The following is a 17,212-nucleotide window of genomic DNA, read 5'->3' as shown; positions in this document are numbered from 1 at the left end:
GTGAATGTGAATCTAATACACTGGCTTACTACATTACATTCCATAATATGTAATGTATTTATTAATAAATCCAAGATTGACAATAGGTATTGGTGATGTTGAAAAAATAAAATAATACTTTCATTGTAAGAAACTATTTGGTTAAATAAAAGCAATTATTGTCGACTGCTGACAGCTTAATTAATTGTATTGACCTGAAAGTAAAAAGAATATTATTATTATTTATTTATTTATTATTATCGACATTAAAAAATATACAAAGAGTTTTGGTTACATTCAGCGCCACAAAAACCACAGTTGGTTTTACCGGGCACTGAGTATACTAATTATAGCTATACAATAAAAATAAAATTATAGAAACCAGCGTAATGACAAATTGGTAATGTAGGTACATAGTACTTAATCTAGTGGGTAGGTAAGTACAATGTGCATCGCGACGCGTAACGTCGTGAACATCGCTGCCAGCGAAACCGGTTGCAATGACTGAAATATTACATACTATACAGGTTGCTCCAAAAAATATTTTTTAAGTTAATAGGATTAATATTACTTGTAAAATTAAAAATAACCAAACTTTTATCAAACTCTTTCTTGACAAAGTTAGAAAATTTGTTGCCAGTGCAATCATGCATAGACAAACAAGACTGAGTTTCATACTTAGTTTTTATTCATTGACTTGCTAAGGCTGAGTGCAGATGTGAACAGTGGGTCAGGTAGCATTCATTTTGTTGTTTCTGCGTTTTCATTAGTTTTTCCAATTTTTGAACCATCATAGAAAGATTTGGAAAATCCTATAGATATAAACCAAACTATTTTGACACGAGGGATTTCAAAATAGGTGGTGCAGACAAGATAAATCAGATTTTGGGATAAACAATGATATCACTTTTATCAGTGATATCACTTTTATGAGTTCTAAAATCCACTGTGTCCTGCTCCCGCCGTTAGAGAAAAGTTAGTGGTGTAAAGCATACTCACGATGTCGTCAATCTTGAGTATAGCGCGCACAGTCTCGGTGGCGAGCGCGAGCGCGGACGCGGTGACGTGCAGCGGCTGCAGCACGTGCTCGTGGCGCATGTCGGTGACGCGGCCGCGCCGCACGTTGACGCCCGCGCCGCTCTGCGCCGCGCTCGCGTGCGCCGCGCGCAGCTCCGTCACTGTCTCGATCGGGTTCAAACCTGCGACCAACAAGCACCGGACTTCATGACGTAAATTCAAATTTAAAATGTACAAATGTGTGTGCGTCTGTGTTTAAAATCTTAACATCAAGCAATAAGGTCTGGATTTTATTGGTGTTCATTCGGTTTTAGTCTGGGTTAGATTGCGCTTTTCTGTGTAAACAAATTTTATTTGATGCGACTTATAAAAGTGGTAATACTATTGTCGGCTCTAACGGCACTCACCCGCATTCTCTGCGAGCGTGGAAGGGATGACCTCGAGCGCGTCAGCGTAGGCGCGCAGGCAGTAGTGGTCGGCGCCGGGCGCGGCGATGGCGGCGCGCGCCAGCACCGCGGCCGCCGCCGCCTCGGGCGCGCCGCCGCCCGGCAGCAGCGCGGGGCGGCGCGCCACGCAGCGCACCACGCACAGCGCGTCGTGCAGCGAGCGCGCCGCCTCCGCCACCACGGCGCCGCTCGAGCCGCGCACCAGCACCGAAACCGTGTGCCCGCCGCCGCCCGCGCCCGTCATCTAGATGGGCGTTATTGCTACTTTGAAACCATTTTCATTTGGTAAAATTATTTTTTTACTTCTCATGTTCGTAAGTTCTGCTGTATGCGGACCTGCTTTACATGCTGTTGTGCATAAAATTTTTGTATGGAAAGTTCTATAGTGCCTGAGCCTAGCCTCGAATTCAAATTCAAATTCAAAATATTTTTATTCAATTAAACTTTTACAAGTGCTTTTGAATTGTCACAATAATCTACCACTGGTTCGGAATGCCGTTCCTACGTATGCTCTCCTGGTACTTTAATCATGTAAGCAACAGTTGGCGCCACGTCAAAGGGTCTCTGACCTTGAACTTGCGCAGTGACGGGATATATCGATCTACATATTTAGCGTCTCGTTAAAAGTGCTTATACCTGCGCAGTAAGTGATTTATCAATGTAAAGCGAGCATACTATTGACGTCACTCAGAAAAGCAGGTATTATTTAAATATTTTTATCGAATTATTGGAATGTCCTCTCCAAAACCAACACAAAAAACACAAGTTCAATGTGTAAGGTTATCCGAGAGTTTTAATCTAAACAAACTAATGCCAAAATAAGTAATTCAATTAGAGCGTGATTGCTATCACACCATCTAACTATCCAGTTCACAATCCAAATACCGAAAATATGCGATATCGCTCCGAATCTCAGAAGGAGACTGAACTAAAACCTTCAAAACACCCGTATTTATGCAAGTTCAATCTTGTTGGCCTCCTAGCAACAGATTGTATGACATCGAATGAGCGAAATATCGATTTTATCAAACTACCTGCATTAGATAAACTAATAATTTTATATTATTGTTGACAATTCAAATCAACTTTTAAAAGTAACCTTACAATACACAATGACAGCGGAAAGCGCAGCATTGGTAGACCCCTCCCGACTAGCTGGCTAGGTGACACCAAACAAGTCGCAGAGAGCCGCTGGAACCATCAGATCAAACAATCGCAGAGAGGCGCAAGAACGTAGAATGTGGAAGTCCCAACAAAAGACTTATGTCCAGCGGTGGACGTCTATCGGTTAGTGATGATGATGACTACATAGTTGTATGCATATGTTTTTATCCTAGTAAAAAAAATAACAAATTATTGTATTACCTTGATGTATCTTCCAGCAGGTTCATTCACTTCCTCAACAAGGTCTACATTGACCAGGTTTTCAGCAGTAAAATGGTCCAAGGAAGCAATCGGCCTGCATCCCAGTGTTTTGCAAACAAACTCAATGTCTTCCCGCTCAATATCTTTAATGACCATAGTCTTGATTTTGTCAAGGAAGTGGACAGCGAGATCCGACAGTGCATCTCTGCAAGAAAAATACAATTATTATAGAAGACTAACTGATGCCCGCGACTTCAGCCTCATGTATGTAGGTTTTTAAAAAACTGGATTTTTTGATTTTCCAGGATAAAAATAGCCTTTGCTTAATTAACCAAACCCATGCAAAAAATCACGTCAATCCGTAGCTCCGATGCAACGTGATTGAAGGAGAAACCAATAAACCAACAAACAAACACACTTTCGCATGATGTATGAGTAGTGATTTTATTCATCTCACAATAATTTTAAGTATCCCAGGTTTCAAATAGTTGAAAGAGTAACCAACATAACCAAGTAAGAAGAAAGATAAATCAGTATGGATTGATTAAAGAATAGAGTCAAAGTGAATAAACACACCTCAAAATAGACTTTTGAACCAAAAGTACATTGCACCCAGCTTTTTTGATTTGTTTCACAATGTTTAAAATGTATTGACGCTCTTCTTTTAACACACGGTCCATAGCGGCATAGTCTGACACAATGACGTTGTGGTCCATCTGTAACAAATTTATTCAATCAAATTATAATTTCTGCATAGAGCTGGTGGAGACTGGAGACCACCAATCAACATTCTTAACAACTCATTCTTGCCTTGAAAAACGTTTGAAAACACAGACGCTAGAATGGTTTTCAACATCTTTAGGGATTCATGGACAGAAACATTGAGTAAAAATATTTGGAAGTTGATTTGACATCAACCTAACCTTTTGTGAGAGTTGATAAGTCACCAACATAGATTCAGTCAAATAAATAAATAATCCCTTTAAGGGTAGGATCAAGCCAAGACCACGATCTTCAGCAATAAAGGAATAACCAAGGAGAGAGATTCGAGCGCATAACAACAAGAAGTTTCGCTTCAAAGCACTTACATCAGTTTTGGGCGGTGAGATACAAAACTGTATGAGGCCCACTTTGGCCTTCTCGATGCGGTGCGGGCCGTTGACGTTGGCGGGCCGGCGCGGGATCACCAGCCCGCGCACCAGCTCCGTGTCCTCCACCGTGCCGCCCACGCGCTCGATCACCTTCACGTCGCGCAGGTCCACGCGCGCGCCCGCGCCGCTCGCCCCCGGCTCCATCACTGCACATACACCAAACACATGATCACAACAACCAAAGCAACCGACTCTGACCGATGCGGCAATGCACGAGGCTCGGAGCTTGGGCTCCTTCGGTGCTGTAATGGCGACCTCGCACCAGAAAGCGCAGTGATGGAAGATTCCACAGTAAATGGACAGGCTAGAGATGGACCATTTTACAGGTAGCGAGTCTAAGATCACATAAAAAGCCTTTCCATATTATGTACTTAACACTAGCTACTATTTAAAGTAGCCTGTGAAAAATCACGAAGCGGAAAGTTTGAAAATTATTACATTTATTCCGGCTTTATTTTTAAAATTTCCGGCGCGCATGATCTTCGACCCAAACTAAGATGCTAATGAGTGCAAGCGAGAACGCTCGCCCCGCTTCTTGTTAGAAAGAGAATGACATCTAGTTAAATTAATTTAGCAAATGATAGTAGATAGTAAGTGTGAAAATTTGATCTTGATCACAATTCTTAGTTTTTACAAATGATGGTAAGTGTGAAAAGTAAAAGTTCACTTTCATTGAAAAATCACCTCTGAAATCACTGTGAAGACAAAATTATTTCACAAAATGAAAATGAATTGAATAATACCCATCTCTATACTACACATGCACCAATAACAATATTATGATGGTAAAAACCAGAGTAAAACAGTGAATACTTCCAAATTGTTGCATGTGATTTCAACATTTTAACCTCGTACTAACCTGCACAAATAGCCTGAACTGCAATGGGGGCTAATATAGTTGAATGCTGGGACACCACTTTTGAATTCAAAGATGTAGCAGCCGCTTTCAGTAGTGCATCCTCATTTGACAGATCAACTGGAGTTGACATGCCTTCTACAACCTGTTATATAAATAATGAATTTATTTTTAAATCTATTAACTACTCAGCCCTTGAGTGCTGTGTCACCTGGTGATAAGTGGTGACGCGGTCTAACATGGTAGATGGCTAAGAGAACTAAAAGTGGTATAGCAGTTTTATTACCTACACCCCCAAATTGATACTTAGAAAATCTCTATTGCTCACAAAAAAAGAAAAAACACAAGGAAACTTAAAACTAAAAACGAGTGTATACAAAGGAGGCTTTATTGCTCAAAGCAATCTCCACCACACAAGCTTTATAAATAAAAAATAGAAAGCTATTGATATAGTTTTAAGAAATGAGGGTGCAATAAGTTCCTTGACAAAATATCATTGGAAATAGATAGATATAGTTTAATCTAAAGTCTATTAAACACAAACAAAGAAATATTAATCTGAAGTTCTCTTCAGTGCACTGAATAATATTAGCAGTTTTAATATATAAATAAAATAACCTGCAGAGCCATTTGCAAGGCTTTCTGGAAGCCATCAGATATAACTGTGGGATGGATGCCCTTCTGAAGCAACTTCTCAGCAGCATCAAGCAGGGCTCCTGCAATCACAACCACCGATGTTGTGCCATCGCCCGCTTCTATGTCTTGAGCCCTGGATAACTCTACCAGCTAAAATTAAACAAAGTCAACTTAAAACGACATTTGACTACTACCCTGGTGGTCTTAAAACTGGGAGGTCCCAGGTACAAGTACAAGGATCCTTCAATACAATTTTGTCTTATGGGGTGGAGCTGCACCTGACGGGCGCAATACAAGGATTCTTGCAAAAGATTTTAGTCCAGCAGTTGACATCTGTCAGTTGAGACTAAAATGTACATAATTATGTGCTCTACTTTTAATAAGATGTATACAAAATATAACATGCTATGTAATAATCCTTATTTGAGCAAATACAGCGATCTCTTTTCTCTAACAATATCTTCTGGAAATACTAGTAACTGTACCATTTTTGCTGCAGGGTGAATCACACTCATCTGTTTTAGGATAGTGGCACCATCATTTGTTATAGTTACTTCACCATTAGCTGCTTGAATCTATAACAAAAATAATAATAATAATAAGGGACACAAAACCAACTCAAAGCAAATTGTCAATAGTACTTAACAATGTATTCTGTTGTACACAAATTTAAGGATTCAATATCGTAAAATGACAGCTAGTGTGACGATCACAATTGCTTCTGATTAACCGGCAGGCTATATATATCTACAGGCTAAAATGCATTATTGCAGCAAAAATATCATAATTTCAGTCAATCACAACCATTGCAGCATCGATTGATACAGCTTTTCCATTTCCAGCACAACCAAAATATAATCTATACTAATAAATAAAATTGGAGTGTCTGTCTGTAATTTCGAAATAACTACCGCATATTAAGGTCATATGGTTATTTGAATGATACTATAACTGAATCACACGTTTTTAAAATATTTGTCTGTCTGTCTGTCTGTCTGTTTGAAAAGGCTAATCTTAAGAACGGCTGAACCGATTTTGACGGGATTTTCCCAGACAAATAGAGAATTGACTAGGGAGTAACATAGGCTACTTTTTTAACTGACTTTCAAAAAGGGAGTAGTGTTTTTCTACCTATGTACACTGAAATCTCCGAGATTTCTGAACCAATTTGCGTCGTTACTTTTTTAATCGATAGAGGAACTTTGCGACATTGTTTCATAAAAAATTTGGAGTCCAACTCTTCAATCCTGATGCTGCAGGGGATCTGACCAATCCACGCAGGCGAAGCTGCGGGCATCAGCTAGTTCATATAATATAACAAGTAAGTTTAATAAAGTGTTATCTTTCTCTAAGGTTACAAGTTGTATTGTGGTGCTAGCACTGCAAAAAAGAATAACACTACTTTAAGACCTGTTGGTTTATTTTTGTTGAGTTGAGAGTTTTATTTACAGGCATACATTATTATCAAATACTAATTTGCATATTCGTGCCCAATCAGTCAAGTTTCTTATTGTATAACAAGTCACAAGGAGACTACACTACCCAAAAAGGAATTTCAGATTCTAATAGTTTAGGTCTAATAGCAAAGGTTATTTATTATTCTTAATACATAAGACCAGTTGTGTCAAAGTGAGCCAACTAATGAGTAACACATAACAATACATTTGTGAATATTGTAGTAATATTGTAATTCATAGGCAATTATAATTGGCAATAATTACCGTATGTATACGTCATATATTATTATACTCATACTATAAGTAAATTCTTACCATTTTATCCATGCCCCGGGGTCCCAAACTGGTGCGGATGGCATCAGATACAGCTAAAAGAGAAATTTTAACCACTATTTATTTGTTGATTTCTTGTTATACCTACATGCCAAGTCTTAAGCATGCCTAAAGCCTCTCATACACAGCCATAAGTGTCTACCACCTGATTGGATCAAAATTCATATTGTAAGTATTCCGACCGCACAGCCCCAATGAGTTTCAATTAGATAATACTAATCACAATGAACTGAAGAGGTTGTTTTTTGTCTAATAATTGCAACTGCATATTATATCTGATATGGCCAAATTAAGGCAGGCCATAGGTTTGCCTGTCGAGTATAACCTCTCCATGTATGTGCGCTTGACGTACCTACGGTACTTAAGACTGATACTGACTAAAATTTATTTTCTGAAAAATCTAGAACCATTTTTGGAATGATGATTTAGGTTATTTACGTTAAATTATAGGTTCTGATAAAATACTTTTCATGATTTTCTTACTAGTTTTAATACAAAATGCAAAAGTGGTAACAGGTGATTTCAATTTGGGCTGGTTTTCAAAAAACTGATAAAAACCAATACCGGTTACCAGCTAGTGAGATCAGTTAAAAGTTTTTATTTTCTATGTTTTATTATAAGTACAAAAAGATACGTATATTAATAAATAAACTTACCTTTTGCGGCATTTATATTGCTGAGGCGAATATCAGTAGGTTTGCTTTTATCTTTATATACGCCTGAATTAACTTTAGCAGAATCTCCTCCAGCTTTTGGAGCCATTATTAGATTAAATTCAGAAGAAATGATAAGTTATTTATTGAGATTAATTCAGATTTATTTCATCAAACCACTGAAAATAAAACGATTGATTGATAAGTTAAAAGTTTATGTTACTGGCATAGACTTACAATTTTCGCGTAAGTCTTTGGTTACTGGTCAGTGGTCTGTGGTTTTCCGTTTTACGCTGGCCGCTGGGGCTGCTGCATAGAGATAGTATAATGGGCTGCTGCTTTTGTTTTTTGACAGTTTGACTGTTATTGACAGTTGACACCACGTTGACACTTGCAAATTGCATTTGTTTTTTCTTGGCTTTATAGCTGCTCTTCTAGCTTGGTTCTAGCTCTTTTGTATAACGTAGTTTTTACATACTCTTTGTTTTGAACTTGCAAACATGCAGTCAAGATTCAATCCTTCGATCCAGGGCATCCAGTTCAATTTGAGTCCATTTTAGAATGCCAAAATTTTCAAAAGAAAAATAAAACCGACTTCAAAAACCACAAACACTAAAAAGTAAAAAATTAAGTTTTATTTAGCTACCTAGATATGAAGTCGAGCAAGCATATTAAAACAAAATTAGAAATCCAAAAGTGAAGCTCGCCCGACTTCATACCTAGGTACATTACACGTGTAGCTAAACAAAACTTATTTTTTACTTTTTAGTGTTTGTGGTTTTTGAAGTCGGTTTTATTTTTCTTTTGAAAAATTTTTATTTCACAATTTTTAGTGGCCCCACTGTACTATAATATGCTATGCCCAGTTAAAACCGTACTGTTTACTAAGCTACTACACTGATCACGAGCAATTTGCTCTTATCCATTGAGGAGTTCTGTTCTCCATCTCCGAAGATATTCATCAGATCTTCACCTTTATATGGGACCACCTGCACAGTATACCCTTTCAAACAAAAAAAAAATCCAAATCGGTCCAGGGGTCTTTGAGTAATCGGGGAACATACATTAAAAAAAAAAGATTCCGACGAATTGAGAACCTCCTCCTTTTTAGGAAGTCGGTTAAAAAGTGTATGCGAGTGTTCTGTGTTATTATAGGTACTCTTGGATTTGGCATCGCAGACCAATAACATAATATATGACTATGTAAATAATAGTAATCCAGGGCCGTAAAAAAAATATAAAAAATAAAAGTGATTACATACTCTTTGAAAAAGAACGAAAACATAAATTACGAACGTTTACAAAAAAAAGTTGAGTAGGAGCAGTAGGAGCAAAGAGTATATATAAACACTACAGTAGAAGTAGAACATAATAAATTAATGTAGAAAATAAGTTTTAACTTTGAAAATGCTAAGCAAGTTACGGAGCAATGAAGCCTATCATGAGTGAAATGTGAATATTTGTTAGTGGTATTTAGAATTTAATTAATCTAGAAAACAAGTTTAAATGTGTTAAACAAGTTACAGGGTGAATCATGAGTGAAATGTGAACAGTAGGAGTTGTTTTGAATCATACTATATGTTATATTAATATCATACTTTAGTTACTAATTATTCCAGGTAATTGATATTTATTGTGGTCACGGAAAAGGTATTCGTCCATATTATACAATGTCTCCATCGCCGGAACATAATTTAAGAGATCAGACACTTAACAATGAAAGTAACAGCCACAATATTGGTGTTAGCACCACACTTCAACATAACCCTGAAAGTATAATATCAACACCACAAACTATGCCTCCTGTGTCAGGAGAAGTTATGCTGACACCCACCCATCGGACATTTACCCCACAAGCGCATTCTGCAAACCCACATAGTTCTATGACTGCAATTACTCCAATAGCTAGTGCGGCTAGCCAAGCAAAAAGTAGCATAAAATTGCAGTAAGTTCTCCATTTAAACAGGGTAGATACTTGTATATTGATTTTGAAAACAAAGTAACTTTTGAAGGAGTACTGCTCAGAATCTTCATTTCAATGTGTTAACTTAACTGGTTGTGAAATCATAAAATTCATTTAAAAAAAATAGTGTACTTGAAACAAAGTAAATAAACAATTCATTAATAATACCATTTACTTCTACATTGCAGGAACTGTATTTCAACAGTCAGTTTAGGCTGTGAACTAAAATTATTAGACATTTATTGTCGGACAAGGTATTCTGAATACAACCCATCTCGTTTCAATGGTGTTGTTATGAAAATTCTGGAACCTCGTACAACTGCTTTAGTTTTTAAGTAAGTTCTAATTTTTTATCACTGTCACTACATATATCGTTTTGGTTCTTCTATACTAATAAATAAAATTGGAGTGACTGTCTGTAATTTCGAAATAACTACCTCATATTAAGCTCAAATGGTTATTTGAACGATACCAACACTGAATCACACGTTTTTAAAATTTTTGTCTGCCTGTCTGTCTGTTTGAAAAGGCTAATCTTCGGAACGGCTGGACCGATTTTGACGGGGTTTTCACAGACAAGTAGAGGATTGATCAGGGAGTAAAATAGGCTACTTTTTTAACCGACTTTCAAAAAGGAAGTTGTGTTTTTCTTCCTATGTACACCGAAATCTCCGAGATTTCTGAACCGATTTGCGTAATTTTTTTTTTAATCGATAGAGGAACTTTGTGACAACTTTCCCACGGGATTTCAGACCCTAAATCCACGCGGGCGAAGCTGCGGGCATCAGCTAGTATTAAATAAATTATTAAAGTCTAATTTTACAGATCTGGTAAAATTGTATGCACAGGAGCAAAAAATGAACATGATGCTTATATTGGTGCTAGAAAATTTGCAAGGATTATTCAAAAACTTGGTTATCCGGTAAAGTGACATCTTTTATTGCTTTTGAAGAGAACTGATCAGGGCAATTATCACACTTTAATTCAGTTGAATTAAAATCTGTACCTGTACCTTTTAACTTTCAGGTCAAATTTCTCAATTTTAAAGTACAAAATTTTATAGCAACTGCAGATTTAAGATTTCCATTGAGGTTAGAGGCACTACAGCAAGCGCATGGACAGTTTACATCTTATGAACCAGAGTTATTTGCAGGTTTAGTGTATAGAATGATTCGGCCAAGAGTTGTGTTGTTGATTTTTGTGAATGGCAAACTAGTTATTACAGGTAAATATTTCTCGATGGTTTATAGCTGTCTTGTATAATAATAGTTGATGTGCCCGAGCTTTTTAAGGCCATCTTACGTATCCTATAGACAAAATGTATGAATACTGTTTTAATACAATACTAGCAAACTTCCTCTTGAAATGTTTTGAATGATGATGAAAGCTGTATTGCACTGGTGCTATGTTGTAGTATATCTGTTAGAAACTGGGGTGGAGTTATATTATCAAGCTTAAACAGTTTCCAATAGGTACAAAGTGTAAAATAAAGTAGTTGCATTAGATAGAAACTTGTCACACTCAAAATCTTTTCTTTCAGGTGGGAAGACTAGGAATGAGATTTATGAAGCAGTAGATATTATACACCCAATTCTTAGAAGTTTCAAGAAAAACTAGTATATAAATAAATATAAATGTTATCATTAAAATATGGGAAATGTTAGAACTTCGTTATGTAACATTACTGGTTCAATTGTTTCAGTGATGGTGCTCAGATTTCAATCTCGGCCACATTAGATCTAACCTTTCTTAATACATTGTTTATAAATTATTTATTCCAGCAAAGAGGTCTATTTTATTGACTGCATTAAATACTTGGGAATTCAATAGAGTCAAGAAAATAGACTCTTTGATGAGAAACCCTAAGTAATCTACAATCTGATGACCAATCATCTTACTGTAAATTACTTAGGGAGTCTCATCATTAACTAGATAATCTGAGAAGAGAAATGAAACAACAATTTAGCACTGTTCAGATTTCGGTTTGGGCTACATTCAACATAATCTTAATACATAATTAATTATGAACTTAATGATTTATTTATTCCACCAATGCCTATACATAATAAAATTTGTTGACTCTTAACGTTTAGTGGTTGGTTAATCTGAGAAACGAAATATTTTTTCTAGTTTAGCAGCCTCTAGTCTCTAACTAGGTAAGGCATGTTAGCAGTAATATAAATTTAAAAAGCCAACTGTTGTGACCATATTATTGAAAAGAAATAAAGATAAGAATATTAAAGTTGTGTTTTTTTCAAACTAAACTTCTATAATAGGAATGACGAAATGAAACAGATCAATTCAGTGATCATTTTATTTAAAAAAAATATTTATAAATACAAGGACCTATTCAAAATGTAAATGAATCTAAACTTAATTTTATTATTTGTATTGTGCTTACTTATAAAATAAAAGCTAATCAGTGTTTTTAAGGCATACTTCCATATTAATATGATCATTATAAATTAAGAACCACAGCTTAAACAGTCATCTTTGTTCAACAAGGAACAAGCAATCATGGACATGGTTGCTTCATCTTTTTCAGCATTTCCATTGGTGACTTTCACTTTAGACTTATCTACTGTGAATTGAATGGCATTAGCAGCTGGTTTTGTGCGTAAATAGTACATTCCTGTTTTGAGACCCATTTTCCATGCATAAAAATGTATTGAAGTCAGTTTGCCATAATTTGGTTCAGCCACGTGTATATTAAAGGACTGACTTTGATCTATAAAAGCTCCTCTGTCTGCAGCCATTTGAATAGTAGTTTTAACTGAAATCTCCCAAACTGTCTTATATAAGTTTCTTATTTCTTCTGGAATCCTTTCAATATTTTGTATTGAACCATTGTTGTGGATTATAAGGTTTTTCATTTCCTCATCCCAGAGGTCTGCCTGAGTCAAGTCTGTGAGAAGATGATGATTAACAACTTGGAATTCTCCCGATAAAACTCTGCGTTGATATATATTTGACGTGAATGGTTCAAAAGATTCATTATTTCCAAGAATTTGTGCAGTGGATGCTGTAGGCATTGGTGCTAATAAAAGAGAATTCCGAAGACCATGCTTTCCAATTTTTTCTTTAAGTGCTGACCAATTCCAAAGGTCAGTGGGAGTCTTGTTCCACATGTCATATTGCAAAATACCTTGGCTGGTTGGGCTTCCCTCGTAAGTGCTATACACTCCTTCCTTTTCAGCCAGCTCACAGCTGGCTTCCAGAGCACCATAATAAATTGTTTCAAAAATTTGTTGATTCAGAAGTATGGCCTCTTTACTTTCATATGGAATCCTCATCAACACAAAGGCATCAGCCATTCCCTGAACTCCGATGCCAATGGGTCGGTGTCTCATATTGGAATTTTTAGCTTCTGGGATTGGGTAGAAGTTGACATCAATAATTTTATTTAAATTCTGTGTAGCAATTTTAGTTACTTCTTTTAATTTTTCAAAGTTAAATACTTTGTTTTCAACAAACATGTTAACTGCTATAGAAGCTAGATTGCACACTGCAACTTCATCAGCTGATGTGTACTCAACAATTTCAGTGCACAGGTTACTGCATTTAATAGTACCAAGATTTTTTTGATTACTTTTTCTATTACAGGAATCCTTGTAAAGCATATATGGTGTTCCAGTTTCTACTTGTGCTTCTATGATTGCTTTCCATAACATTTGTGCACGGACTTGTTTGACAAATCTGTTTTCCTGTTCATATTTCTCATACAGGGCCTCAAACTCTTCACCCCAGCAGTCTGCTAATCCAGGGCAGTTATGTGGACACATTAGGCTCCAGTTCTCATTTTTTTCTACCCTTTTCATAAATAAATCCGGTATCCATAGTGCATAAAAAAGTTCTCTGGCTCGTACTTCTTCTTTGCCTGTGTTCTTTTTTAAATCCAAGAATTCAAATATATCTGCATGCCAAGGTTCCAGATAAATTGCAAAAGCACCTGGACGTTTATTACCGCCTTGGTCCACATACCTTGCAGTGTTATTATAGACTCTTAACATGGGGACAAGGCCATTTGAAACTCCATTAGTCCCAGCAATATATGTTCCTTTGGCTCTTATGCAATGGACATGGAGGCCAATGCCCCCTGCTGATTTTGAAATCAGTGCACATTGTTTTAGGGTGTCATAAATCCCTTCAATACTATCATCCTTCATTGCAATGAGGAAACATGAAGATAGTTGAGGCCTAGGTGTAGCGGCTGAGAAAAGTGTTGGGCTCGCATGAGTAAAATATTTTTCTGACATCAAGTTATATGTGCTTATTGCAGCATCGATATCTTCACCATGAATGCCAATCGAAACTCGCATGAGCATATGTTGTGGTCGTTCAGCAACCTACAAGATCAGCAGAATGACATTATATCAATAACATCTCATACAAGCAGCTAACTCAAACATTTGGTGAAAATATATTTTTTTTACATAGACTTTAAACTTACATAGTATATTGTAATGCTTAAGAAGTAAGAACATCATTATTATCTGATTTTGTGATTTTTTCCTTTCAATAAATGTCAACAACATATTAAAAAGTTGTGAAGTATTTGAATTAAGGCTTTTATGAGTTAAGAATTAAGATCCATTTTAGTATTTGGCCATTGTCATAGTATTGTAATTGTAGTTGAGAAAAAAGCAGATTACCTTGTTGTTGATTTTCAGTAAATAAGATCTTTCCAGAGTTTTAAATCCAAAATAATTATATTTAAAATCTCTATCATAGACAATTGCAGAATCTAATCGGTCTTTGTATTTCAGCATAATGTTGTAATGCATCTCAGATATCATTGGAGACTTTTTCTTTGTGTAAGGATTAACAATATTATATAAATCAGTCATAACATCTGGAAAAAACACTCCAGATTTATATTTTCAGTACTATTAATGGTTAGCATAATAGACAATATAATACAAACTAACAAAATAGACAATATAATAACACTGGTCCAGTGCAAATCAGATGCGCAACCAAGGGTTCTGATCGGATTTAGCATGATAAATCAAAAATTATTAAGCAACAAATAAAAATCTGTTTTATAATGTACAAGTAAAGCCCTTTCATGTGATATCCCACTGGTATAGTTATCTTATGTTGAATTATAACATACATTTTAAATTTATTTTTGTGATGTAACCATAAATTCAGTCTTCGGATTTTTCGGAAGATAAGTGTTATAGCGCAAGTAAAGACTTGTTCTATAACACCAGCTATCTATCTGCCAAATTTCATTATTCTAGGTCAACAGGAGGTACCCTATAGGTTTTCTTGACAGACATGAGACGGACAGACAGACATAAAGTGATCCTATAAGAGTTACATTTTTCTTTTTGAGGTACAGAAGCCTCAAAATAAATACATGGAAAAATAAATTTAACTTGCCCGAGAAATGCTTCTTGGTTTCTTTGTGTAAATTGGAAATGGCCAATCTTGCAGCTAGAATTGCATAATCTGGATGATCAGTAGTCATAGTTGCAGCTGTTTCAGCTGCTAGGTTATCAAGCTCCACAGTTGTCACTCCAGAATAGATACCATTTATAACCTTTAGAGTTATGCTAACCTGTTGAAATTAAAATAAACTATCTATAAATTAACTACTCTAACTACATATTTAAAGGTAGGTAGTGGCTTTTGACACAACTTGATATTTATAGCCATCAGACTCAGGTACAGAACATTAACCTTATGATCTAAATAATTATTCTAAAAACTTAACTTAGTTACAAATTCTGGACCATGGTAAAAATATGGAGAACTTAAGCTAAGATTTAACTAGATAAGTACCTAGTAACAATTAACCTACTGTTGTAAACTATTAACCAAAAAATACTTACAGGATCCACAAAGTCCATATTTAATCCATAACAAAGTTTCTTGATTCTTGAAGTAATTTTATCAATATGAACTTCTTCCATTCGACCACCTGTCGAACATAATGTACATATATAGTCACTTATACATCAGTTTACGAATTACATGTAAGATCTACTTGTTTAGTAAAATACAAGATTTTTCATGAGATGATGATTTCACGATAATAATCATCATAGGCAATTAAATTAGGTACTTTACCTCTTTTGAGAACATACAGCTTGTTGCTTTTGCCGACCATCTTGACCCGTATTTTACTGAAATGATCAAATAATATGATATTCGGGGAGTTAGGCCGCTAATGTTACACTTGGTCTAGTTCTGTCTTTACATTTGTTCTGAAAGCAAAGCACTTTTAAACAAAGCAACTCTGAAAAATTGAAAATTCTCGAGAACCGGTGCGTCGGTCCAACATATAAAATGAGATTTTAGCGGGAAAGGAACTGAAAAGCTGTCAACTCGTAGCACAGATTAGGATTTTTTTTCTCTCTCGTCTGGCTTTACAAAGATTGGCCAATGTCAAGTTTGTAGTAATTTGTAACAAGTTAATTAAACCACAGATTAAACTATACAAGTATGGACCCCGTCTGTGCCGGCGCTTGCCGACACATGCACGGCACCCCCTTAGAGCGCTTTCCAGTCAGTATTAACAAAAAAACACACACCAAAAAGGCAGAGCACGACCGCCAGCTAACACCAACACAGACGAAGTCCTTGATAGTTCATAGAGGATTGACTCGTAAGTCGTAGCGTAGCATACCTCTGTGGCATATCAGCAAACAGTTTGACAAGGCTCTTTTGGCACTTGAGGGAGGGCGCTGTTGTAGCTTTATGCCGTGGACGTATTAGGTATAAAGCTTTAGCATGTTTTATGCCGACACAGCGAACTATCCAACAAGTCGGGTACACTTCTCTAGATGGCGGCTTTAGTTCCGATTTTGGCCACGCGCCAAAAACGCCTTGTCGGACTCATGTTCGGCCTCTACTTTGACAAAAATGTGGCATCGAGTTGTGGTTGTAGAATAATCACAAATTACATAGGTATCTACATACTCTTTGGTAGTATGATGACCGGACTTATAAAAAAATTTCAAAAGAAAAATAAAACCGACTTCAAAAACCAATCACAATTTTTAGTAGCCCTACTGTACTTAATATCGTATGACCAGTTAAAACCCTACTATTTACTAAGCTATTACACTGATCGCGAGCAATTTTCTGTTATCCATTGAGGAGTTCTGTTCTCCACCTCCGAAGATATTCATCAGATCTTCGCCAAATATAAATAGGAACAACAGTACAAAGTACAGTACAAGTAAAGTACAGTACAGTACAGTACAAAGTATACTCTTTTAAAAAAAAACAAAAATTCCAAATTGGTCCAGGCGTCTTAGAGTAATCGGGTAACATACATAAAAAAAAAAAGAAAAAAATATTAAAAAAAAAGATTCCGATGAATTGAGAACCTCCTCCTTTTGC

At 36.1% G+C, this 17,212-nt stretch overlaps 3 protein-coding genes across 6 annotated transcripts; 1 reads left to right on the top strand and 2 right to left on the bottom strand.

Annotated features, from left to right (window-relative positions):
* Nucleotides 1-163: 163 nt before the first annotated feature.
* On the bottom strand, nt 164-8,187 carry LOC123869543 (T-complex protein 1 subunit delta). Its single transcript, XM_045912524.1, has 12 exons — nt 8,166-8,187; nt 7,897-8,119; nt 7,223-7,275; nt 5,936-6,025; nt 5,433-5,600; nt 4,818-4,959; nt 3,896-4,104; nt 3,384-3,523; nt 2,808-3,012; nt 1,404-1,686; nt 979-1,178; nt 164-194 (listed from the first exon to the last, which is right to left on the bottom strand). Exons 2-12 carry the CDS (start codon nt 8,000-8,002, stop codon nt 177-179), a joined length of 1,614 nt encoding a protein of 537 aa, XP_045768480.1. The 5' UTR covers nt 8,003-8,119; nt 8,166-8,187; the 3' UTR covers nt 164-176.
* Nucleotides 8,188-9,249: 1,062 nt separating this feature from the next.
* On the top strand, nt 9,250-12,098 carry LOC123869575 (TATA-box-binding protein-like). Of its 4 annotated transcripts, none has more exons than XM_045912562.1 (6): nt 9,250-9,355; nt 9,513-9,838; nt 10,045-10,191; nt 10,682-10,778; nt 10,883-11,081; nt 11,397-12,098. In XM_045912562.1, exons 2-6 carry the CDS (start codon nt 9,564-9,566, stop codon nt 11,471-11,473), a joined length of 795 nt encoding a protein of 264 aa, XP_045768518.1. In that variant the 5' UTR covers nt 9,250-9,355; nt 9,513-9,563; the 3' UTR covers nt 11,474-12,098. The 4 variants fall into 4 exon arrangements, with proteins under 4 accessions (XP_045768518.1, XP_045768520.1, XP_045768519.1 ...); XM_045912564.1 differs by having other exon boundaries at nt 9,250-9,445; XM_045912563.1 differs by having other exon boundaries at nt 9,250-9,449.
* Nucleotides 12,099-12,252: 154 nt separating this feature from the next.
* Nucleotides 12,253-16,163, bottom strand: LOC123869539 (ribonucleoside-diphosphate reductase large subunit). The gene is made up of 5 exons (XM_045912519.1): nt 15,935-16,163; nt 15,697-15,785; nt 15,245-15,422; nt 14,509-14,708; nt 12,253-14,202 (listed from the first exon to the last, which is right to left on the bottom strand). The coding sequence occupies exons 1-5, from the start codon at nt 15,972-15,974 to the stop codon at nt 12,322-12,324; spliced, it is 2,388 nt and encodes a 795-aa protein (XP_045768475.1). The 5' UTR covers nt 15,975-16,163; the 3' UTR covers nt 12,253-12,321.
* Between the last annotated feature and the right edge of the window lie 1,049 nt (nt 16,164-17,212).

The sequence above is a fragment of the Maniola jurtina genome, chromosome 11 (assembly GCF_905333055.1).
Source record: "Maniola jurtina chromosome 11, ilManJurt1.1, whole genome shotgun sequence".
Lineage (NCBI taxonomy): Eukaryota > Metazoa > Arthropoda > Insecta > Lepidoptera > Nymphalidae > Maniola > Maniola jurtina.
The sequence above is the reverse complement of the archived record's forward strand: the minus strand, read 5'-3'. Positions and strand labels throughout refer to the sequence as shown.